General features: G+C 37.8%; 1 protein-coding gene and 1 pseudogene across 1 annotated transcript in view; both read left to right on the top strand.

Moving 5' to 3' along the window:
* GPALPP1 (GPALPP motifs containing 1) overlaps positions 1-24,413 on the top strand; it is a 35,885-nt gene that overhangs the window by 5,201 nt on the left and 6,271 nt on the right. Inside the window, exons 2-7 of the mRNA XM_031031121.2 lie at positions 5,530-5,662; positions 6,460-6,564; positions 8,715-8,823; positions 15,661-15,792; positions 16,222-16,386; positions 20,882-20,980. Coding sequence (XP_030886981.1) covers positions 5,530-5,662; positions 6,460-6,564; positions 8,715-8,823; positions 15,661-15,792; positions 16,222-16,386; positions 20,882-20,980 — 743 coding nt within the window. The remainder of the gene's footprint in view (positions 1-5,529; positions 5,663-6,459; positions 6,565-8,714; positions 8,824-15,660; positions 15,793-16,221; positions 16,387-20,881; positions 20,981-24,413) is intronic.
* On the top strand, positions 20,988-24,407 carry LOC145720642 (peptidyl-prolyl cis-trans isomerase A pseudogene; annotated as a pseudogene).

Here is a 24,413-nt window from a genome sequence, read left to right as displayed (position 1 = left end):
TTGCTTGACCCCACAGCAACATTTAACCCCATGGATCCCTCCTTTCTATCCATTCTTGGTTCCAGCCCCCTGATCACATTTCAGTTTTTCTAAATGTGGTAGGCCTTATGCTTCCAGTTCTTTGGAGATGCTTTGCCTCTGCCTGGACTGCCCTTCCTCCAGTCCTCACCAGCTAAGTCACTTGAATCCTTCAGCCCCACCCCAACCATCACTTTCTCTAGGAAACATTTTCTGACGTAACTATCTATTCCCTACAAAAGACTGAGTTGGGTTCTCCTTACTGATATTTCTGTGCTTAATCTTGTCACAGGATCAGCATTCTTTTCCTATAAAGGACCAGATAGTAAACATTTTAGGCTTTGCAGGTTAACAGGCAAAATCAAGATTAGTGTGAAAGTATGTATACAATAAGAGAGAAAACAAATTTTCATAAATTTTTGTTGAAATTCAAAACATAAAGGAGTACAATTTTATTGTAGTATATAAGTCTACTAACAAGAATGGGATTGCTTTTGGTGGGAATATCATTTCATTTAACTGGGGTTCTAAGTTAGTGTTCCCTATAATCAGAATCCATAGCTGATCTGTAATGAAGGTCATTTCTTTAAGAGAAAGAGAACGCGTGTGTACATGGGGGTTGAGGGTGGGGGAGCAGATGGAGAGGGAGAGAGAGAATCGCAAGCAGGCTTCAAGCCCAGTGCGGACCCGATACAGGGCTCAGTCTCATGACCCTACAATCGTGACCCAAGCAGAAATTAAGAGTTGGATGTTTAACCAACTGAGCCACCCAGGTGCCCCTATAATGAGGTTTTATTTACCATACTGAATATATTTTTTTCTGTGCATAATTTCATGTTACAGATGTTACAAGGGAAAAAATAATGAAATATAAGGCATAACCCCTATTCTCATGGAATTTATTACCTATTTGTAAAATTACCATTGCAGTGGGAGAGCTACCTTAATAATTATAATATAGCATTATTGTTTTAGGACAGAGATGAACTAGTTCATTACAAGTACCTAAAATAATTTTGAGACAATTTATACAGTTCTAAAGAAGGATAACTAGAAAAAAGTGAAGCCAGGTGTGTCCTTAATTTTATTAGAAAGTCTATAGTGTGGCTTATACCAACTTCTTTTTCAATATTCTTTTTCCTTTTTAGGTCACTGTTTCTTAATATTCTGTTACTTCATTATATAATAGTTATTTCCTTTGATACAACCCAAGTAGAATCTCACTCTTTTACATTATTTTTCCTGTGATCATTTTTAAGAAATAAGGCTTTGCATTCTTCTCAGATGAGTTTTTATCTTCATCTATTTAACTATTTTCTTTCTTATATACCACACTTGTTTCTTTAAAAATTTAAGGCAGAAAACAAAACAAAACATAAAAATTTAAGGCAAGTTTATCTGTTAGTTATAAAACCAAGGACAGCACATATTTAGACCATTTAGTCTTTTAATCATTTGAACTGTATAAAAGAATAGTAAAATCTCTTTTTTTCTTTTTAAGATTTCATTTTTAAATAATCTCTACACCCAGCGTGGAGCTTGAACCTACAACCCTGAGATCAAGAGACATGCTCTACAGACTGAGTCAGTCAGGCGCCCCGTAAAATCTCTTCTTGATCCAAACCAATCCAAAATTAGCCAGTTAATGTCAAATTGACAAATTACATTGGTAACACTCTCATATAAGAAAAGATGGAAGCAAAAGAGAAAAAAATTTTCTCTTTAATATGCAGAATGAAGAGGAAGATGTAAGAGACAATCACTATGAAAGGGAAATGTAATCCTCTAGTCTTTGTGGTCAAGCTGTGACCTCCAGAGTTTTGAAGAAGGGTATTTATGGAAGGTGGTATCCTCCCCTTCTTGCTATAGTCGAAAAGGTATTTTCTCTAGGAATTAAAATACATAAAGAGATCATTAGAAATTAGCAAAGACATTATTCATTAAGGTTACAAGTCAGATATGATCTCCATGTATAGTTGGGGAACACTCACATGCTCACTTCACTCATTCTTGAACAGGAGTTGGAGACATGGATCCTATCCCTTAATTCTTAATATTTTCCTCTTTTTGCTGCTTGATTGTTCTTTTCTAGGCATGCTATATTACTAGTTTAGTATGTTCTAAAATACCTGCCTTTATTTAATGACATATAGAAGAATATTGGAAAAAATGCATCAAATTTTTTAAGATAACAGTTTGGATTTTTAAGTCAACTTACTGTATATTGAGTATTTGTCTATAAAAGTACATCAAGAGGGGATAGGAAAAGAATGTTCAGAAATTGACCAAATGTTCCAGAACCGGCCCTAACTTTTCCCCTGAGCTTTATACCAACTATACCCAAGTACCACTGGTAGTGCCACTGACATGTTTAGTGGTCATGTTCAACTTACAATGTGAAAAGCAAACTCTTGGGGCACCTGACTGGCTCAGTCAGAAGAGTTGCAACTCTCGATGTTGGGGTCATGAGTTCAAATCCCATGTTGAGTGCAGAGATTACTTAAATAAATAATCTTAAAAAAAGATGTGGAAAACAAACTCTTGACACTTCCCCCAAACCTGCTTCCCTCTTAGTCTTCCTCCTATTAGAGAATAGCATTACCATCCTCCTAGCTAGCCAGTCAGGCCAGAAACCTAAGACTCATCCTCAAGTTCTTTTTTCCCCCCCGTCACTTCTCTCATCCAGACCATTAGCAAGTCCTCTTTGCCTTTCCTTCACATTATGTTGGAAATCAAACCATTTCTTGCCAGCTTTCTAACTTGTCTCCCTTGCTCCCAATCTCCTAGTCTGTTGTCCATAAGCAGACATGTTAAAAAAAAAAACAAAAAGTAATTCCAATGATCTCTCCAGACTTAAAACCTCTCAGTGACTGCCTGTTATTAAAATCCAAACTCCTTACCACATCTCATATTAGTATGTATTGAGTGCTTACTGTATGCCAGCTACTGTGTTAGATGCTTTGCATGTGTTAACTGATGTGATCTTCACAACAGCCTAGTGAGATTGGAAATATTATTAACCTCATTTTACAGATCAAGAGTATAACACAGGATGGTTAAATAAGATCCAGGGGCACCCCGGTGACTCAGTCGGTTGAGCAACTGGCTCTTGGTTTCAGTTCAGGTCGTGATCTTAGGGTTGTGAGATCAAGCCCCATGTCAGACTCCCACTTGGGGAGTGGGGGGTGTCTGCTTGAGAGTCTCCCTCTCCCTGCTTGCACGTGCTTTGTCTCTCTCAAATAAATAAATAAATCTTTAATAAATAAATAACATCCAAATCACACAGCTAGTTTGCAGCTAAGCTGGAATTCAAAGCCAAAGAGTCTGACTCCAAAGAATACAGTCTGGCCCCTTTAAACTATCCCAGCCTCATCTTGTCATTTTACCGACTTGGCTTTAGCTACACAAGTCTTTTTGTCCTTCAAGCATATCAAGCTTGTTTTCTCCATAGGACTTTTGCACTCGCTATTTCTCCATCTAGAATGTTCTTTCCTCAGTTGGATGGCCACTGTCATCTCATCATTTAAGTCTCCATTCAGATGTTGTTTTCTCTGAGAGGCCTTCCCTGACCTCTTTAAAATTACTTTCCCACATATCCCCAGTCACTCTTTATATTTGTTTCCTTTTTATGTTGTTTTTGTAGAAGTATTTACTCAGTAAATATTTGTTGGATGGACGGATGTTGACTCTTTGTTGAATGTTGTCCAGTAATAGTGATTAAGGGTATGGGCTCTGAAATCAGACTCCTGGGTTCATATCCCAACTCCCTTGTTGAATTGTGTGAAGTTGGGAAAGTTGTTTTCTGCCTCAGTTTCCTCATCTGAAAAATAAAAATAATACTACTACCCTTAGAATTAAATAAGTTAATGGTTAATGCATGGAGCCCAGTGCAGGGCTTTAATTCATGACCCTGAGATCAAGACCTGAGCTGAGATCAAGAATCAAACACTTAGGGATGCCTGGGTGGCTCAATCAGTTAAGTGTCTGCCTTCAGCACAGGTCATGATCCCAGGGTCTTGGGATGGAGTCCCACATCTCCCGGCTTCTCCGTCTGCCGCTCCACCTGTTTGTGCTCTCTCTCTCTGACAAATAAATAAAATCTTAAAAAAAAAAAAAAAAGAATCAGACACTTAACCCCCAACTGAGCCACCCAAGCACCCCTGCATGTGACTCTCTTAAAACAGGGTGTAGAAGGGGTGCCCGGCTGGCTCAGTCAGTGTAGCATACAACTCTTGATCTCAGGGTTGTGGGTTCAAGCCCTGTGCTGGGTGTAGAGATTACTTTTTTTTAAAAGTGCATAGCATATCAGAACTCAAGACATGTTATTTGTCTTATATTTATTATGTTCAGGTTTTTGTTGTTATTAATAGCATATCAAGGAAGCTCTTTGGAAAATCATATTTTCATGCCCTACTCCAGCTGAATCAGAATCTTGGTGGAAAGGGCCCAGGAATCTTTTTTTTTTTTAAATATTTTGGCAATGTGATAAACCTCCAAGCTTGGGAACTGTGGCAGTAGAGTTTTAGCATCACTACTCAGGTTCTACATAGACATGTGTGACATCATGACATCATGCATTGGCATCATGCAGTAATTTATAATTTTGCTAAGTTGTAAAGTGAGAGTAAGTCGTTGTGGTGAATGGGTCCAGAAAACTCCCACCCCCCTCCCTGGCATCCCCTTCCTGGTGTAGCCTCATTCTCTTCTCTGTGTCTCTACTAGTAAGCAGTAAAGCTTAGAGTGACTCTAATTTTTATTTCTGCTTGAAAAATCATCTCAAAAAGAAAACTGAGGGGCACCCGGGTGGCTCAGTCAGTTAAGCATCTGCCTTCAGCTCAGGTCATGATTCTGGGGTTCTGGGATCAAGCCCCGAGTCAGGCTCCCTGTTCAGCAGGGGAATCTGCTTCTCCCTCTCCCTCTCCCTCTGCCCCTGCTTGTGCGTGCTCTCTCTCTCTCACTCTCTCTCTCACTCACTCTCAGATAAATAAAAATCTTAAAAAAACTGAGAAGTATGGTGATGCCAGGAAAGATACTTTTTAAAGTGGTGGTTCTTAATCAGAAACCAGAATGGATAGTTTTGATGATTGATACATTAGAGTATGCAATGGCAAATTTGTTGCTTGGTTAGCACCGTTCCGTAAATACTGTCTACCACATGCTGTCTGTAAGAACAAAAACTCATGAAACTATTTTGGCAGTTGCACCAACCAAAATGGCAACCAGTGCAAAAATTGTAAGATGTCAGGGAAGTTATGTGCCATTGTTATAGTTACAAGTTTGGGTATTAATTTTTTTGTGAATCTCATACTACATAAGACATGATTTCTGCCCTCCTGGAGTTGGAAAGACAAAACCACCACACACAAAATAGGAACAAATGAAATTAAAGTTTGTAATAAGTGATAGCCAGCGAGTGCTGTGCATTTCAGAAAAGAAAATATAAGATGTCAGCTAAGGGGTTCATTGAAACAGTTGTGGCTGGCTAGGACTTACACATGAAATTTTCTTTAGTTGCAGGGCCAGCTCTGCCCCCTAATTATAAAAGCAGTAGCTCGGAGTCCTCAGACAGCGATGAGGACAGTAGTTCATTATATGAAGAAGAAAATCAAGAATCTGAAGAAGATGACACCAGTCCAGTGGCAAGGTCAGTCACTTAAATTAAATGATAAACCAAGCTTCAAACCTAGTATACATTGGCTGGAACAGAAGCTAGTCAGAGAACACCGTATCTGTATTTTTACAGCACAAAAAGAAATCCTTTCATATGGTATTGCCTCATGAACTATACTTTTGAGAAAGAAATGGATTCTAGTAGCAGATAGCTGTGGAGATTCCTAGGATTTCAATTAAATTTTTATAAAAAGGATTTTTCCCAAAGGGATTACTGAAGTGACTAAATATTCTAAATAAGCCATAGCATTTCTTTTAAAAATTATTTATGCAGTGGATGGTTTTTGCTTAAGTAAATGAATGATTTCCCTCTAACAATCTTACTTACTATAGGTGCATGAACATAAGAAGTGGAATCTTTGTTTAGTATTGGGTGCAAGATTTTTTTTGATGCATTTTAAAGATTATGAGACAGAAATAGCAACTTAAAACCCTTTCTGAATGAGATTAAAATCAAGAGTCATGAACTTTTTGCTCAAAAACTTTCAGCATGTAGACTGAGGTTCAAAACCTCAGCAAGTGGAATCTTTAATTAACACTGTAGAAAATACAGAAAACTGATAAAGTATTCCTGCTGTAGAGAATTAACCAAAAAATAAATTCCAGGAAAAGGTTAGTACAAGATCTACTGTGGTATCCATTTGTTCTTACTGGGCAAGAGTAATTTATTGTTTCAGTATTTATACAACTAGTTGGAGTTAGTGCTTCCTTTAAAACTTAAAATTTCTCTATGAAAAAAAATTGCATAAAGTTGCGCTACTGTGTTTTTAGAAAACAGAGGAGAAATCAAGATGACGACGACGATGATGATGATGAAGGGTTTTTTGGACCAGCTCTTCCTCCTGGATTTAAAAAGCAGGATGATTCTCCTCCAAGGTAATAATGTGTGATAGTTCAAGCCTGTCTTTTTAAATATTTCAATTAGCGTTTGTTAATTCACTGAAGAGTTGTCCGAAATTGTTGTTAACTTAGAGATTTATATAACATTTGAAATGCATAGGGAAAAGTAGTTGTTTCCTATAACAAAAATGATTATTTAATTGTAGTTTATAAAAAAACTTCCACATCTCTTAGTGCTCATAAGAGTGTTTTATAGTAGACTGGAACATTATCCTTCTTCCCCCCTTTTTTTAAATAGATAAGGTTGCACACATAGTTAGTATCCTATCTGGCCTGGGGCTGGAATCCTGGTATTTGACTTTAAAATCAGATGCTTTCTTAGTTATTTGGTGACAGAAGAAATAATTCCTGTATGCCACATTAAACAATTTGACTAACTTCCCTGTACCTCAAATTTGCCATCTGAAAAATAGGATAACAACAAGTACCTTTCAAAACTGTTGTGATGATTGAGATTTCATATTTACATACATATACACGTGTGTGTGTATGTCTCTTACGTGATGCCTGGCCCCAAGTAAGTATATAGTAAGTATTGATTCCTATCTTCTTCTCAGAATTAAAAATTTTTAAATGCTGGATATGAAGTTGCACACCAAATTGTTTATACCAGAACACTATTACTAATACGCAAGAGCAAATAGAAAAGTACATTGTACTTTTTACATTCAAACTTTGTAATCACATTCGTCAGCTCCAATTTTCATATTACTTTGGTCCGTTTAGATTAATAGGGATAGACTCTCCACTGATTTTATATGGCCCCCAAGCCAAGAATAATCTTTAAAGGATCATTTAAAGAACAAAGACAGGCATGCCTAAGAGCCCTATAGATGGCCCTCAAAGCCTAAAATGTCCTATTTGGCCTTTTACAGAAAATTTGCTGACCACTGGGGCATAACATTCCTTTCAAGAAAACACATTATTAGATGTACAGCAAATTCTTTCTTGAGAGTTTTATTTTGGCTATTAAATGGCCAGGATCAGAACCCAGACCTGCTGACTCTGGGTAGTATTTTTTTCTCTGCCAAGAAGCTTATCTCTGAGGCTCTAGTTGAACACAGTGCAACCTGGAAAATTCAGCTTAGGACTTCAGTGCCATGCTGGTTGGTAATCCTGGCACAGTAACATCTCTGGGAAAAACACTGGTATGAAAGAAAGGATGAAGAAACTGAAAAGCACAAAAGAAAGGAGAAAATATCTTGTCTCTGTTATTTTTTTCCCTGACGTAAGGCTTTCTCTTTTTAAGACCCAGATTTTAGGCACTTCTCCCATCTGGACTGATGTCTGTTCCCTCAGAAATGTGGCAGTGGGGCAGCTTGAAAGAAAATGAACTTTGGCATCAAGGAGACCAGGGTTCAAACTCTAGCTCAGCCACTTACTAATTTGTGATGTCCTTGGGCATGATTTTGCTCACCTAGAAGATGGAGTGACTTATACCAACCAGGGTTGTTTGAAGGAAACAGAAAGATGCTCTGGTTGACATGTGGTTAGCACAGCACCTTTTCCCTTGTCTGGAGGTCTCGCGTGACTTACATTCATTCTTGTAGACCTCCACGTATTTATTAGATCATTAGCGAGGACGATGTTAGATTTTTATACTACCTTGGCACACGTAGCCATAAATTGCCAACATCTGCTGTGTGCATGTGCTGTTTACATTCTTAGAACTCAATTTCTACTTAAAGGAGTTCTGACTATAGTTAGATTGCCCCTGAAGAATGTGTCAATGGACAGTGACGATCAAAAGTGAAAGCCAAAGCACAAAATAGAAAAAGATCTTCACAGGCTTTAATTCTTAATAAGGACTTTTAAGAAATTGTTATTTTTCTTTAATGTAGTTCTTTTAGGAAGCGGGTATTCACCACTGCCACAAAGATTTGAGAATTACTGGTTTAGTATCTTAGCATTGACTAACAAATAGAAAGTAAAAATGAGAAAATTAGATTTTTTTAAAGATACTACTAAATGGGAAAATACTAGGTTATAAAATAAAAATAATATGTTAAATAAAGTTCTCATTTTCAACATTTGCTGTTATTTGGCTTTATATTTGTGATCTTTGATTCTAAAAACTGCTTTTTTTGAAGTTAGGGAGAATGTTAAAGGTACATTTTATTTTTCAGGCCTATAATAGGTCCTGCACTACCACCTGGTTTTATTAAATCTACACAGAAAAGTGACAAAGGCAGAGATGATCCAGGACAACAAGTATCATCATATTTCAACTCTGAGGTTTGGAAAATTTTTGATTAAAGAATAAGATGTAGCAAACTCAAGATTCTACAGAGTAATGTAATCATTTGGCTCAAATGTAACAAATATGCAGTCCTATTCCCATTAATCTAGGATTGTAAGGTAGATAGATGACATCAAAAGCTTCTCCCAGAACCGAAATGTTAGAAGAAGAATAAGGCAGTTACATGGTGACAAGGGCGTTACCTAAAGGCCTTACCTTTAAAGGGAAGCTTTAAAGTGCTAGGGAATAGAACATGATGAAAAGTTTAAAGAATCATTGATTTGACCTGAAAAAGAGAAAGCTGAGGAATTTGTTGACAATGATCTTTGCCTTGAAATCAGCTCTTACCTATACAGCTCTGGTGTCTGTATATAACAAAGCTGGGACTTAAGTGATTTTATGAAAAGATAGGTCAAATGATATGAGAGTCAAGTATAAAAGCTGTTTTCTTGTCAGAGGCCTAGTTCTTTTTCTTTTTCTTCTTTTTTTAAGATTTTTATTTATTTACTGAGAGAGAGAATGATAGAGAGCATGAGAGGGAGGAGGGTCAGAGGGAGAAGCTGACTCCCTGCTGAGCAGGGAGCCCGATGGGGGACTTGATCCTGGGACTCCAGGATCATGACCTGAGCCTAAGGCAGTTGCTTAACCAACTGAGCTACCCAGGCGCCCCTAGGGGCCTAGTCCTTAACAATAGCTGAGAATTATAGAGTCCTTTATAACTTATAATGCTTTTTCCCTATCTGTGGATGGATATTATTTTTATCTTCTCTTCAACCGTATGCGCTGGATATGATCCGCCATCTTACAGATGCTAAAAAAAAAAAAAAAAAAAACAGAAATTAGTTAACTTACCCAAGATCCCAAGATTGCAGTTTATACTTATCAAAGCCAAGGCTTAAACCCAGTTCTTTTTTTTAAGATTTATTTTTAAGTAATCTCTACACTCAACTCAGGCTTGAATCCACAACCCCAAAATCAAGAGGCACTCGCTCTACCAACTGAACCAGCCAGGCGCCCCTTAAATTCAGTTCTTAAGACTTTAGATCACCTGTTCAGTCTATTATTCTACAGTAGCTTCCTGTACATTCATCTCTACTGAGAATTCAGCAGTTACACTGAGGTTGTTACTAAGGAAAATGTAACGCGGTGATTAAGACCATGAACTTCAGAGTCATTTATTCATTACTTCAACAGATATTTATAGAGCACCTACAATGTATCAGGCACATAGTCAAAGAAATGAGTCTGTCAGCAGATCCTGTTGTTTCTACCTTCAAAAGATACCCACAATCCAGCCATTTCTGTGACCACCCTTGTCTAAGTCAATATCATATTTCACCTGTTTTATTGGTCTTGATACTTTAGCCCTTGTTTTTCTGCTACCTCTTCTCAACACAGCAGCTAGAGTGGCTCGGATAAAATGAAGTCAGATCATGTCACCCACATTCAAAACCATCGGATTGCTCCTCCTGTCTGTGCATAAAAGCCAAAGCCCAGGGCGCCTGGCTGGCTCAGTCAGTAGAGCACGCAGCTCTTGATCTCAGGGCCATAAGTATGAGCCCCACCTTGGGTGTAGGGATTACTTTAAAAAAAAAAAAAATTAAAAATTAAAAAGCCCTTACAGGAACCTCTACAACCTGGTCTCCTTTAGCTCCCTGATTTTCTCTCTTACTTTAATCTGACCACACTGTGCTCCTTGCTCTACCTCCTCACATATGCTGGGCAGGCTCCTACCCCTGAGTATTGATGCCTGTAATTCTCTCCAAAATGGTCTTCCCTAGATATCTGTGTGGCTTGCCTCCCAGAACTTCAGTTTTGGCTGGAATGTCACCTTAATGAGGTAGTTTCTGACCTGCTAATTCAGAATTGCTAACTCCTCTTCCCCTCACTCCTATCTCCTTCCCTCCTTGAATTTTCTCCAGAGCATCTATCACCACCTCAGATACCATTTATTTTACTGCTCCTTTTTGTTTATTGTTGACCTCTCCCCCCTAGAATATGAGTCCATTGAGGACAGAGATTTTTGTCTTCTCTCTAGTATATATTCAGAAGTGTTTGTTGAATGAATGAATAAGCTAGACATAGTCCCAGCTAATCACACCTGCAGTGTAGTGGGGAATACAGCCATTAAACAAACATCCAACATTATGAGTGCTTCAAAAGGCAAGACAAAACATAGTGGAAGCATGACAGACGACTTTAATCTGAAGAAATGAGAAAGTCTTTGTCTCTGAGAAAATGTCTAAAGATTGATGAGTTGGAGATATCTCAGCAAAGAGGGCAGGAAAGATTGTTCCAGAAAGTACAGATAGCTTCTTTGAAAGCAAAAGAGTGTGGGGAGGGAGAGTTAGGGTTTAAGAAGTCCAGTGTGGTTAGCGTGGAAAGAAGGAGAAGGCAAGAGCCACTGGAGCTTCAAATCCGGGGTGAGTTTAGTTTCATGTCAGTATCATGCTGGTTGTTATCCTTATCTTAGAGGGTTGTTGCAAGGATTAAGTCAGAACAGTAGGTATTCAACTTACAGTAACTCTCATCATTGTCATTATTCTTACCATCTTCACTATGATGTCATGAGAGTATCTTTGAAAAATTTAGTCTAAGTATAAGGAATCCTTCTAGCAAGGTTGCTAAATACAAGAATAAATTCCCAGAGGAAGTACCTTCAGGCATATGGAAGACTGAGCTGGCAGGTCATGCTCAGGTCTCCCTGCCAAAAACACAAAGAAATGCAGGGGCGAAATAGCAACAAAGTTAATACACAGCAAAGCTCAAAAGAAAGAAAGGGAAGTCTGCAGGTGCTAGTGACATTGAGAGAATTCAAAGCTAGGGCAGGAAACACAGCAGAGGACCAGGGTGGCTTTAGGGAAGCCAGCCATAGCCCTAGAGTTGGGCTTGGGGAACAGAGCTGTAGCTTCAGCTGTGCAGGCAGAGGAGGGGGAATTGAGTCTCTGAATAAAACCCACAGCCTCATAGTTCCACTCTGTCTGCAAAAAGAGTCCTGGAGAAATATAATCTGCGGCCCATCGAAAGTGGGAAGGAAGTTCCATGCTCTCCATAACCTACTTTCAGATGATTCCCAATATGTCTGTCTGTCTGCCTCACACACAGAGGGGCAGGGGAATGGGGAAAGAAAGATAAATATGGTGAAATGTTAGCAGCTGATGAATTTGGGTGACGATACGTGGGTGTTAGTTGTGAACTACATTTTCCAAAAAAATTGTTAAATTGTAGCATAATTCAGCTTTATTCATGCTTGGAATTTTGTCCTAATTCACCTAGACAGCAGATGGATAGTTTATATAATTCCCTGGTGGTATCTCTTCTATATTTTCTACTTCTCTTAGCAAAAGGTGAGGGGTAAGGGTAGGGCAGGGCTTACACCATTGTATACCTGTTGTACTTGGTTGTACTCTTGGTTCTGAATCATTTACTTTATAATTTCCCTCTAACTAAACCCTTTTCAAAAAAATACTGTTTTTGTTTCATATTTTACTTTTTCAAAGAGGGACTTCTTTTAGTCTCTCATTCACAACATATACCTCTAAATTAAGACACACACAATAATACTAATTGTTAGCATTTGTGGAGCGATTGCCATAAGCCTGACACTGCAAAGCACAACATAAACATATATTTGCATGACTTAATTATATTCCCAGGCCGCATAAACTTAATTTAATCGAAACAGCAATCCTGGGAAATGGTGTGTCAGCCAGAAAGCTTTTAGCAGCAAATAACAGAAAATCCCACTCAAAATGGAACTTTGTCTTAACCTACTTAGTTAGCAAATGGGCTGTTTATGTAATTGCCTGGGTGATCTATAATCTATATTCCCAAAATAAGGAAAATGTGTTTCATATGTAATAAAAGGTGTAGAACTAGGGTCATTCTAGGTTGGTTGATTGAACAGCCTAAATGATATCCGGGCCTGCAGCTCTTTCCGTCTTTTCTGTCATCTACAGTATGTTAATTCCTCTTAGGGTGACCCTTCGTTATACCAGGAAGCGTGTCAAAGTTCTAAGATTCCCACGCACATGCCAATGTCCAGACAGAGGAGGGAATGATCCTACCCTGTGCCCCTTTTGTAGAGGAAGGAACACCTTTCCAGGTTTCCTATAGGCCTCTCCTCAGGTTTCCTCGGCCGGAATTGGATCACATGCCCACGCCTTGGCTAGTCAGTTGGGCAAGAGGAATTCAACCAAATTGATTGGCTCAGAATTACCAACATTTTTCCCCAGGAGTTAGAGAAGTCCCCAGGTTCCTGAGAAAGACATGGCTCCAAAGAGGATGAACAAAACATGGGTTCTCTTAAAAATAGAGTAGTTACAGTTACTGGTTGGAGCTGTTATAATCCCGATCTAAAAGACCAAAAACCAGAACACCTGGGTGGCTCAGTCAGTGAAGCAGCCAGCTCTTGATTTCGGCTCAGGCCATGATCTCAGGGTCCCGGAATCAAGCCCCGCATCAGGCTCCATGCTCAGCAGGGAGTCTGCTTGAGGATTCTCTCTCCCTTTCCCTCTGCTCTCCCCCCCGTCTCTCTCTCTCTCTCTCTCTCTCAAATAAATAAATCTTAAAATACATAAACAAATAAAAGACAAAAAATCAAGACCTTGACTAAAAAGGCTAAATAGCACGTCCGAAGTCACATGCTAATACGATAGCAAATTGAGGCCTTGAAACTAGTTCTAACTGCAGTCCACAGTATAAGTCAGTAAGATATATAATTTCTACTGTATTTCTGTATAAAATAGCTCACCTTTAAAAAAAAATTTAATTCGGGGCGCCTGGGTGGCTCGGTTGTTAAGCATCTGCCTTCGGCTCAGGTCACTATCCCAGGGTCCTGGGATCGAGTCCCACATCGGGCTCCCTGCTCAGTGGGGAGCCTGCTTCTCCCTCTCCCACTCCCCCTGCTTGTGTTCCCTCTCTTGCTGTTTCTCTCTCTGTCAAATAAATAAAATCTTCAAAAAAAAAAAATTTTAACTCAACCAGGACACCAAAATAATTAGATAGCTAGATTGGATTTGGATTATGATCCCCAGTTTCTCTTTTTCAGTTTAGTGTGTTGGGCCTGATTTTCATTTTGCTCCCTTAGTTTATAACTCCCAACACTCTGTGATCTCTATTCCTAAAAATTCCACGCATCATCCTACCAAGACGTGCAAGATGTGCCGAATTCTATCTTTATAAAATCATCTCATGTTAGATGGAAGTAAAAACATTTGCTTATCCCGTCATCTTATGCTTTAATACTATATTAATGTCATGCCTCTCATAGTTGTAAAAGTTCATTGTATCTTTTATATTTCCTCATTTTCTGTCACCAAGTATTATTTTGTAAGGGCTATAAATATGTTTAAGATAATATCTTTGACATCAAAGAGCTTACCTTTGTAGAGATGAGCTATAAACACTTAAGGTTAAACATTAACAGTTGAAATAAAAAAAAAATAGAGGGGATTCTCTAGTGTAAGTTGAAAACATACTGTCCTTAATCTTAGAATATTTTCATCTTAAATAACCTTGAACAGAGGCACCTGGGTGGCTCAGTCGTTAAGCGTCTGCCTTCGGCTCAGGTCATGATCCCAGGGTCCTGGGATCAAGCCCCACATCAGGCTCCCTGCTCTGTGGGAAGCCTGCTTCTCCCTCTCCCACTCCCCCTGCCTGTGTTCCCTCTCTTGCTGTGTCTCTCTCTGTCAAATAAATAAATAAATAAATCTTTAAAAAAAAAATAATAACCTTGAACAAGTTGTTTAACCTTTCTAAATATACTTCTCCAAACCTAAGTTTCCTGGAAAAGAAAATAGGAATAATAATGCCTTTTCACAGTTGTTATAAGGATCAAATGATGCATTGTATACCAAAGTCCATAGTTAGAGAAAGTGGGTGTATGTGTATGTGTGAGTGATTTAGAGTAAGCCAAGAGATAACATGTAGTTATGTAATTATTTGTACCAATAGCAATTGCATTAAGGGTGCAGAGAAGAAACCGCAGATAGAAAGTTAACACTGAGTAGCTAGTGGGGAAAATGTAAACAACACAAATGAACTTGATCCTGATAGTTTGAAAAAAGACAAGCAAGAAGCTGCCCATCAGAGCTGGAGGACAAATGTCTTATTGTTGTTTATCTTAACCTGTCTCCTCCTTGAGAACAAGGACTGCTTGAAGCCCTAGAGTATATAGCATTTAACAGTCTTACATACAAACCCTTTATTCAAATGATTGCTTGAGAACAAATTGAATTCACTTATTACAATACTGTTAGGTCTTTAGGATAAAGGGGGTGCTTTGGGAACAAAGTTAACTCGTTTGGGCCAGTATTTGTGGGCTGTTGAAAGCATTTGTATTTCCGTGCACTGTGCTGAGTCATGAAGGCTCATAGAGCTTCCAAGAATGTCTTACTTGTGTGTGTCTTATTCCAAAGAGCTTTTTCTGTACCAGGAATGAAAATGGTTTCAACTTTTGTCATCTCTAACCAACTAGTAATAATTACCTGGACTATTACATTGAGAGGAATTGTGAGGCCACATCTGTGTCCATCAGGAAGAAAACTGAAATAATTTAATGAGGTCTGCTGTGGAAATGGGAGGGTGGAGGCAATCCACATTACGTGTATTTGTCATCTCTGTACTTTAGGAAGTACGAGGAAGTACTGTGTACTTTAGGAAAGCGAGGAAAAAGTCCTCATTGCTCAGTGATTAGCCAGCAGTGCGTTGTTTGCATTTTTGTTTTAGTGTCTCTAGGTAATCAGTTTCGGTGAAATTTTAAGTAATTTAGGATCATTTTCTATAACCTGTGGCTCTGTTCCTGGTTTAAAGGTAATGTCTTATTTCAAAAGGAAACAGATAGCAGTGAAGATGAGGACATTGTTGGACCAATGCCTGCAAAAGGACCAGTTAACTATAGTGTCACGACAGAGTTTGAGAAAAGGGCCCAGCGAATGAAAGAAAAACTGACCAAAGGAGACAATGTAAGTTTTAAAGAGACTATACTCTGAGAGCTAAGCTAAATGGATTAAAAATCTAAATTTTAAAAATAGACATGAAAGAAAATATATGCACGAATATATATAAAGAAAATTTAGGAGCAAGGTAACCCAGAAGCTGGAAAAGGAAAAGACTGGCAGATTTGCCTATCTAAAAATTTCTGTATGGCAAAACATAACAGAGTCAAAAAAATAATAAATTAGATGAAGGTATTTGTAACATATATGACAAAATATCAATCCTTTATATTAAATTCTTTCTCTTAAAGTGTATTTTTTAACCTTAAAGCTTCAACTGAGAAACATGGCCACTTACAGAGTATTTTACACACACACACACACACACACACACACACACACACAGAGTCCAGGCTACCGGTTTTTCTTTTTTCTGGCTTTTTATTTCTCCTAAAGGATTCATCTAAACCAATGACAAGAGAATCATGGATGACTGAGCTTCCTCCAGAAATGAAAGACTTTGGTCTTGGGCCCAGAACTTTTAAGAGAAGAGCCGATGACAGATCTGGAGATCGATCAGTCTGGACAGACACCCCAGCAGACAGGGAGAAGCAAGCGAAGGTGAGAGGGTTTGTTTGTTCATGTATTTCTGCCCATGTCTGCTCTATTTTGAAAAGAGATAAATAAAGCATAATTATTTCAGGGTACTATTTTTAAAATTATGATTCCAAAGGGAAAATATAGATTTCCCCCAGAAAGAAAATAACGGAAGTGACACCAGTTGCTTACTATGTCCCAGTGAACTGTCTCATTTAAATCTCAAGAAAACCCAGGGACATGGACTTATTGACTTCATTTTCTAGAGGGAGAAACTAACTTTTATGAGGTCAACTTTTCTGGAATTAGAGGACTGGTAAGTAATGAACAAGAATTCTATTCTAGACCTTTCTGTAACAGCAGAGGAGGCCACAAAAGAGGAGATGTGGAAGTGAGCTGCACACTTCGGATGACTCGTGTTGGAGTGCCTGTCTACTCTTTCTTAACTGGTGTTTTATAAAAATAACATACTGGCATTTTTTAAGTTAGCCTTTAAGATTGTTTCAAAAAAGACATTCCCTTGTTTACATGGATCTAATCATGCCTACATTTAGTTGTGCTTTTCTCTGTCCTTCTGTTCCTCATTACAGGTAAATAGATGTCTAGCCTACAGCCAGATATGCAGGGAGTCTTCTTCAGAGGACAATATCACAGAAAATGGAGCAAATGGAAATTAGACAACACAGTAATTTTAGGCCCTGTGTTTGAGTTCTTTCGATCCTTTTCAGTACAGAAAGTGTTTTGCTCAGTTTTATAGTGAACTCATAAAGGGATTATTAATACTCCTTAAATTTTATGCTATACTATATTAAGCATATAGTACCACAGACTTTATTTGTGGCATAAACTATATAGTATCAGTATCAGAGAGCTATTCATTTTTGAGGTAGTCCCAGTAGTTTATTTTTTATTTTGTTTCCCTTGCCTCAGGAGACATACCTAGAAGACGTTGCTAAGGCCAATGTCAAAGAAGTTACTGCTTGTGTTCTCTTCTAGGATTTTTATGGTTTCAGGCCTCACATTTAGGTCTTGAATCCATTTTGATTTTATTTTTGTGTGTGGTGTGAGAAAGTGGTCCAGTTTCATTCTTTTGCATGTTGTTGTCGGTTTTCCCAACACCATTTGTTGAAGAAACGTTCTTTTTCCCAGTGGATATTCTTTCCCTGCTTTGTTGAAGATTAATTGACCATATACTTGTGGGTTCACTTCTGGGCTCTCTATTCTGTTCGGTTGATCTATGTATCTATTTTTGTGCCAGTACCGTACTGTTTTGATAACTACAGCTTTTAATAGAGCTTGAAGTCCAGAATTGTGATGTCTCCAGCTTTTTCTGCTTTGAGGTTGCTTTGGCTATTTGGGGTCTTTTGTGGTTCCATACAAATTTTAGGATTACTGGTTCTAGCACTGTGAAAAATGCTGTTGGTATTTTGATAAGGGTTGCTTTGGGTAGTATGAACATTTTAACAATATTTGTTACTCCAGCCCATGAGCCTGGAATGTTTTTCTATTGCTTTGTGTCATCTTGAATTTCTTTCATCAATGTTTTATAGTTTCCAGAGTACTTTAGTTAGGTTTATTACTAGGTATCTTACTGGTTTTGGTACAGTTGTAAATGGGATTGATTCCTTAATTTCTCTTTCTTTTGCTTCATTATTGGTGTAGAAAAATGCAACAGATTCCTGTACATTGATTTTTGTTCTATGTGACTTTACTGAATTCATTTATCAGTTCAGCAGTGTTTTGGTGGAGTCTTTTGGGTTTTCTATATAGAGTATCATGTCGTCTGCAAATAGTGGAAGTTTCACTTCTTCCTTGCCAATTTGGATGCCTTTTATTTCTTTTTGTTGTCTGGTTCCTATGGCTGGGACTTCCAGTACTGTGTTAAATAAAAGTGGTGAGAGTGGACATCCCTGTGGTGTTCTTGACTTTAGAGGAAAAGCTCTCAGTTTTTCCCCATTTCGGATGATCTTAGCTGTGGTTTTTTTCATATACGGCCTTTATTATGTTGAAGTTATGTTCCCTTTAAAGCTACTTTTTTGAGGATTTTTATCATGAATGGATGTTGTACTTTGTCAAATGCTTTTTCTGCATCTATTGAAATGATCATATGGTTCTTATCCTTTCTTTTATTAATGTCTTGTCTCACATTGATTGATTTGCAAATATTGAACCACCCTTGCAACCCAGGAATAAATCCCACTTGATCATAGTGAATGATTTTTTTAACGTATTGTTTGATTTGGTTTACTAGTATTTTATTGAGAATTTCTACATCTATGTTCACCAGGGATATTGGCCTGTAGTTCTCACCTTTTTTTATTTTTTAACTTATTTTAAGTAGGCTTCATGCCCAGCGCAGAGCCCAGTGCAGGGCTTTGAACTCACGACCCTGAGATCAAGACCTGAACTGAGATCAAGTGTTGGATGTTTAACTGACTGAGCCACCCAGGCACCCCTGTACCATCTCTTTTTTAGTGGTATCTTTATCTGGTTTTAGTATTAGGGTAATGCCGGCCTCATAGAATGAATTTGAAAGTTTTTTTCCTATTTTTTTGAGAATAGGTCTTAGCTCTTCTTTAAATGTTTGGTAGAATTCTCTGTGAAGCCATCTACCTGGCCCTGAACTTTTGTTTGTTGGGAGTTTCTGATTATTGATCGAATTTCTTTGCTGGTTATCAGTCTGTTCATCTTTTCTATTTCTTTCTGCTTCGGTTTTAGTATTTTATATGTTTCTAGGAATTTATCCATTTCTTCTAGATTGTCTACATTTGTTGGCATATAGTTTTTCATAATATTCTCTTATGATTGTTTATATTTCTGGGGTGTTGGTTGTTATTTCTCCTCTCATGATTTTATTTATTTGGATCCTTCCTGTTTTCTTTTGATAAGTGTGGCTAGAGGTTTATTAATTTTATTAAATTTTTTTTTTTTTTCTGAAGAACTAGCTCCTGGTTTCATTGATCTGTTCTACTATTTTTTAGTTTCTGTCATTTATTTCTGCTCTAATCTTTACTATTCCTGCTAGCTTTAGGCTTCATTTTTTGTTCTTTTTCTAGCTCCTTTAGGTGTAAGATTAGGTTATTTGAGATTTTTCTTGCTTCTTGAGGTAGACCTGTATTGCTAGACACTTCCCTATGAGGACTGCTTTTGCTTCATTCCAAAGGTTTTGGACCATTGTGTTTTCATTTGCATTTATTTCCATGTATTTTTTTTCTTCTACTCATCTTTCTTTTTTAATATTTGACTTCCCAGCATAATCTCCCATGCTACTAAGTTCTCACATTCACTTAGCCAACATGGCCTAAAAGAAGTAAGATTGCTCTTTAGAAAAAAATGGAAGTGTTCGATATAAATTGACTGACATCTATCATGTCCTCACCTCCCAGTCTTGACTAGATTAACTCTTAATATTAAATGGTCAGGTTTTTATCTCTATCTTACCATAACATTATTTTTTCCTTAAGATTTGTAAATGAAAGCATCTGTTTTCTAGGAAAATTTTTATGAGAAAATAAGAGCTGAGCTATTCCTGCGTTTTTAACAGTACTTTATTAAAGACAGCATTGTTTTGTATAATTTTTTTTAAGTAGGCTCCACGCCCAATATGGGGCTTGAACTCACAACCCTGAGATTGAGTCACATGCTCTACTGACTGAGCGAGCCAGGCACCCCTGTTTTGTACATTATTAAGATAAAAATTGTACATGACCTCCTTGGTTTTCTTAAGCAGATAACAACAGTATAAAAATATGCTTTGAGATTTGTTGGAAATTTACCTCAGTACTTCATCTTGTGTATGCACTATTGTTAATTTTTTTTTTTTTAAGTTCAAATTCCAGTTGTTCATTGCCAGTATATTTTGTATATTTACCTTGTGTCCTGCAGCTTTGTTATAGGTATACTTGCTTATCAGTTCCAGGAGTATTTTTGTAGATGCTTTGGAGTTTTCTATATAAACAATCATGTCATCTGTGAATAAAGATAGTTTTATTATTTTTTTTCCAAACTTTTTAAACCTTTTCTCTTTATTTTTTCCCTTAAAAGTGATTTTACTAGTTTTAAAAACAGATAATGTAGGATTTCTTTTTTTTTTATTTAAGATTTTATTTTTAAGTAATCTCTGTACCCACCGTGGGGCTCAAACTTAAAACCCCAAAATCAAGAGTCACATGCTCTACTGACTGAACCAGCTAGCCACCCCTGTAAGATTTCTTTTAAAGCCTAATTTTCTCTCCTGCATTTCATCATTGTTTGTCATACTCCTTTGTGAGTTTGATAAATAAGTGATTTCTTCCAGTTAGTTGATTGTATAGGTTTTTTTCTTGTTTTCAAGAAAATCATGAAGTAGAACACGAACGGATCCCTTATCAACTATATGTATATATATTCTTAGTGGGAAAAGATTCAACAATCTTAGTTTAGTCTCTTATTACTCAGTATGAGTAAAAATAATAGTATTTCTTTTTTAGTTTTTCTTAACTATATGGTTCAGTAATGTGTTACCTATGTTCATTTTCAGGAAACACAAGAAGCAAAGAAGTCATTCAATAAGAAGGATGAAGAACATATACTGTCAGGAAGGGAAAAGAGATTGGCTGAGCAGGTATCCTCATACAATGTAAGTAAGAATAAAATATATAAGCTTTTCTTTTTTTTAACAGAGTGGTCATAAGTTTTGTTGTTGTTTTTTAAAGATTTATTTATTAGAGAGAGAGCATGCATGATGGGGGGAGGGGCAGAGAGAGAGGGAGAGAGAGAATCCCAAGCAGACCCCGCACTGAGCGCGGAGCCCAACTTGGGCCTCGATCCCACAACCCTGAGATCACAACCTAAGCCAAAACCAAGAGTCAGATGCTTAACCGACTGTGCCACCCAGGGGCCCGTAAGCTTTTTTTTTTTTCCCTACAGTATTCTTCCCATATTTTTTCTCTTTCTTTTATATGTCTTCCTTTTTACCTCAGTTTTTTTCAGTACATCTGCCCTGAGAAATATTCCACTCTGTTGTGTTATATATATTTATATAAAATCCTTTTTATAGGATTTTTTAATGTATTCATGTAGTCTTTTCAGTTTGTATTTTACTTACTTCAGTCATATATTAGAAATTTAATTTGTAGAGATTAGTAACAGATGATCAGAAAGCAAGAGCCCTGGTCTTGCAGCCATGTACCCCCCCCCCCCCAAGCTGCTGCACCGCCCGGCCATGGTCAGTCCCACCGCGTTCTCTGAGGTTGTGGTGGACGGGGAGCCCTCAGGCCACATCACCTTCAAGCTGTTTGCAGATCAAGTTCCAGAGAGGCTGCAGAGAACTTTCGTGCTCTGAGCACTGGGGAGAAAGGATTTGGTGATAAAGGTGCCCGCTTTCTCAGGATCATTCCGGCACTTCCATGCCAGTCTGGGGACTTCACACGCCGTACTGGCACTGGCGGCTGGTCCGTCCGTGAGGAGAAATTGGCGATGAGAATTTCATCCTGAAGAACACGGGTCCTGGCATCTTGTCCATGGCGGAGGCTGGACCCCACACAAACACTTCCCAGCTTTTCATCGGCACTGCCAACACTGAGTGGTTGGATGGCAGGCCGCTGGTCTCGGGCAAGGTGAGAGAGGGCAGGAATTCTGTGCAAGCCATGGAGCAGTTTGGGGCCAGGAACGGCAAGACAAGCAAGATCACTAAGATCACTATTGCTGACTGTAGACAAATCTAATAAATTTGACTTGTATTTTGCCTTAACTACCACACCATTCCTTCTGTAGCTCAGGAGAGCCCCCTTTCACTCGATCTGCTTGAAATATCCAGTAATCTTTGTGCTCTCGCTGCAGTGCTATGGGTTCCATGTTTTCCTTGCTCCCCTCCCAAGTCCAGCTGGATTGCAGAGTTAAGTTTATGATTATGGCATAAAAACTAAACAACAGCAACAAAAGAAAGCAAGAGCCCTACTAACTCCTAGAGATCCTCAGTTCATATTTTAAATTATAAGCAGATTTGGAATGTTCAATGTGAGGATTTAAATATGGGACAAAAATGGTTTTTAAGATACAGTTCAATCTAAATTTATAAACAGTATTCATTTGACATTTTGTTATTTCATTATATGCTCTTGCATTAAAAAAACAAAAACTGGTGAGTGGTCCAGCTAAATGTAAATCACTAAACCCTTTGGCCCCTGCAGTGTTCAGGTGTTTAAGGAAAATTACCTCTGTTCCCAATGTATTAGTTAATGAAAAGTTCCATAAGCATTAAAAATATAATTAGCATGATTAATTGGACATATGTAGACCAGTACACAAACAGTGAAGCATACATGAAACATTTTTTGAAACTGACCAAAACTCAAACCACAGTGGAACATTTATGAAAACTGACCAGCTTAAGAGTCAAATCTCAACACAACTGAAAGAATTACTGTCATTAAAACCATGTTCTCTGACCACAAGGAATTTAAGTTAAAATTCAGAATAATTTAAAAGCCTTGTACAACTGGAAATTAGAAAAATTCAGAATTTAAATTTTCCATGAAAGACAACATGATAATGGAAGTTAGAAAATACGTAGATGTGAAGAACACAAAAATACCAAATATCAAAAATATGTGCATTGCACTATCAGGTGGTACTTAGAGGCAAAATTATAGCCCTAGTGAGTTCTGTTCGAAAAGAAGAGCTAAAAATCAATAAGCTGGGCCTTTTTCCAAATAGGCATTTCCTATAGTAAACATATATCTACCCCGTGACCCTACAGTTTCATCCTTGGGCATCTATCTACTTAAAGCAAATGAAACACACAAAGACTTGAATATGCTTTATTTTTAATGTTCTCAAAAAGACTTCTACAAGAAACTCTACCTCGGGATGCCTGGGTGGCTCAGTCAGTTGAGCGTCTGCCTTCAGCTCAGGTCGTGATCCCGGGGTCCTGGGATCGAGTCCCGCATCAGGCTCCCTGCTCTGCGGGAAACCTGCTTCTCCCTCTCCCTCTGCCTGCCACTCCCCCTGCTTGTGCTCTCTCTCTCTCTCTGTGTCTCTGACAAATAAATAAAATCTTAAAAAAAAAAAAGGAAACTCTATCTCTGAAACTAATAATACACTATATGTTAATTAACTGAATTTAAATTAACAAAAAAGATTTGCACATTGAAAAAAAGACTTCTACAAGAATGTTCATAGAAGCTTTATTCATATTAGCAACATTCTGTGGACAGCTCAGATGTTCATCAGTAAGAGAAAGAAAAACTGAATACAGTGAAATACTACTCAGCAATAAAAAGGAACAAATTACAAATAAATGGAACAACTTGGATGAGTCTCAAAGTCATTATACTGAGTACAAGGAAGTATGTACAAGGAAATACATACTGCACCATTCCATTTATGTGATGCTCTACATTAAGCAGAATGAGTCTGTGGTTGAAAAAAATCAGAATACTGGCTGTTGGAGGGGGGTGTGGGCATTGACCAGGAAGGGGCAAAGTGTTCTCAGTGATAGAAATGTTCCAGATTTTGATAAGATTTTGTATTATAAAACTCAGTGAATGTAACAGTTAAGATTTGTGCATTTCATTATATGTAAATTTACCTTAAAGGAAAAAATTATGAATAAATATTGAATTCTAGCTAATGAAATGAAGGCTGAAGTACTTAGGGATATGTGTAATGATGTCTGCAGTTTACTTTTAAATGCATCAAAGGGTGCCTGGGTGGTGCAGTCAGTTAAGCATCCAACTCTTGATTTCGGCTTAGGTCTGATCTCAGGGTCCTGAGATGGAGCCCCAAGTTGGGTTCTGTGCTGGGCATAGAGCCTGTTTAAGATTCTCTCTTTGCCCCTCCCCCAGCTCCCCTCGCACACTCTGTCTCGCTCTGTCTCTCTAAAATAAAATAAAATAAATTTTAAAAATATGCCAAAAAGATTAGAGTTATAATCTTATGCTGAAATTTTATTCACAAGATTTACTTTTCAAAATAGTAATAGTCTTAAAAACTACCGTCTAACTCTTGGTTTGGATTAATCAAACACTCTTTAAAGTATTAAGACATTAAGACATGAAGACAAAAAAAAA

This window comes from Leptonychotes weddellii, chromosome 3 (genome assembly GCF_054177405.1).
Source record: "Leptonychotes weddellii isolate Sample4059 chromosome 3, ASM5417740v2, whole genome shotgun sequence".
NCBI classification, from domain to species: domain Eukaryota; kingdom Metazoa; phylum Chordata; class Mammalia; order Carnivora; family Phocidae; genus Leptonychotes; species Leptonychotes weddellii.
Note: the sequence above shows the minus strand (reverse complement) of the source record. Positions and strands in the feature narration are given on the sequence as shown.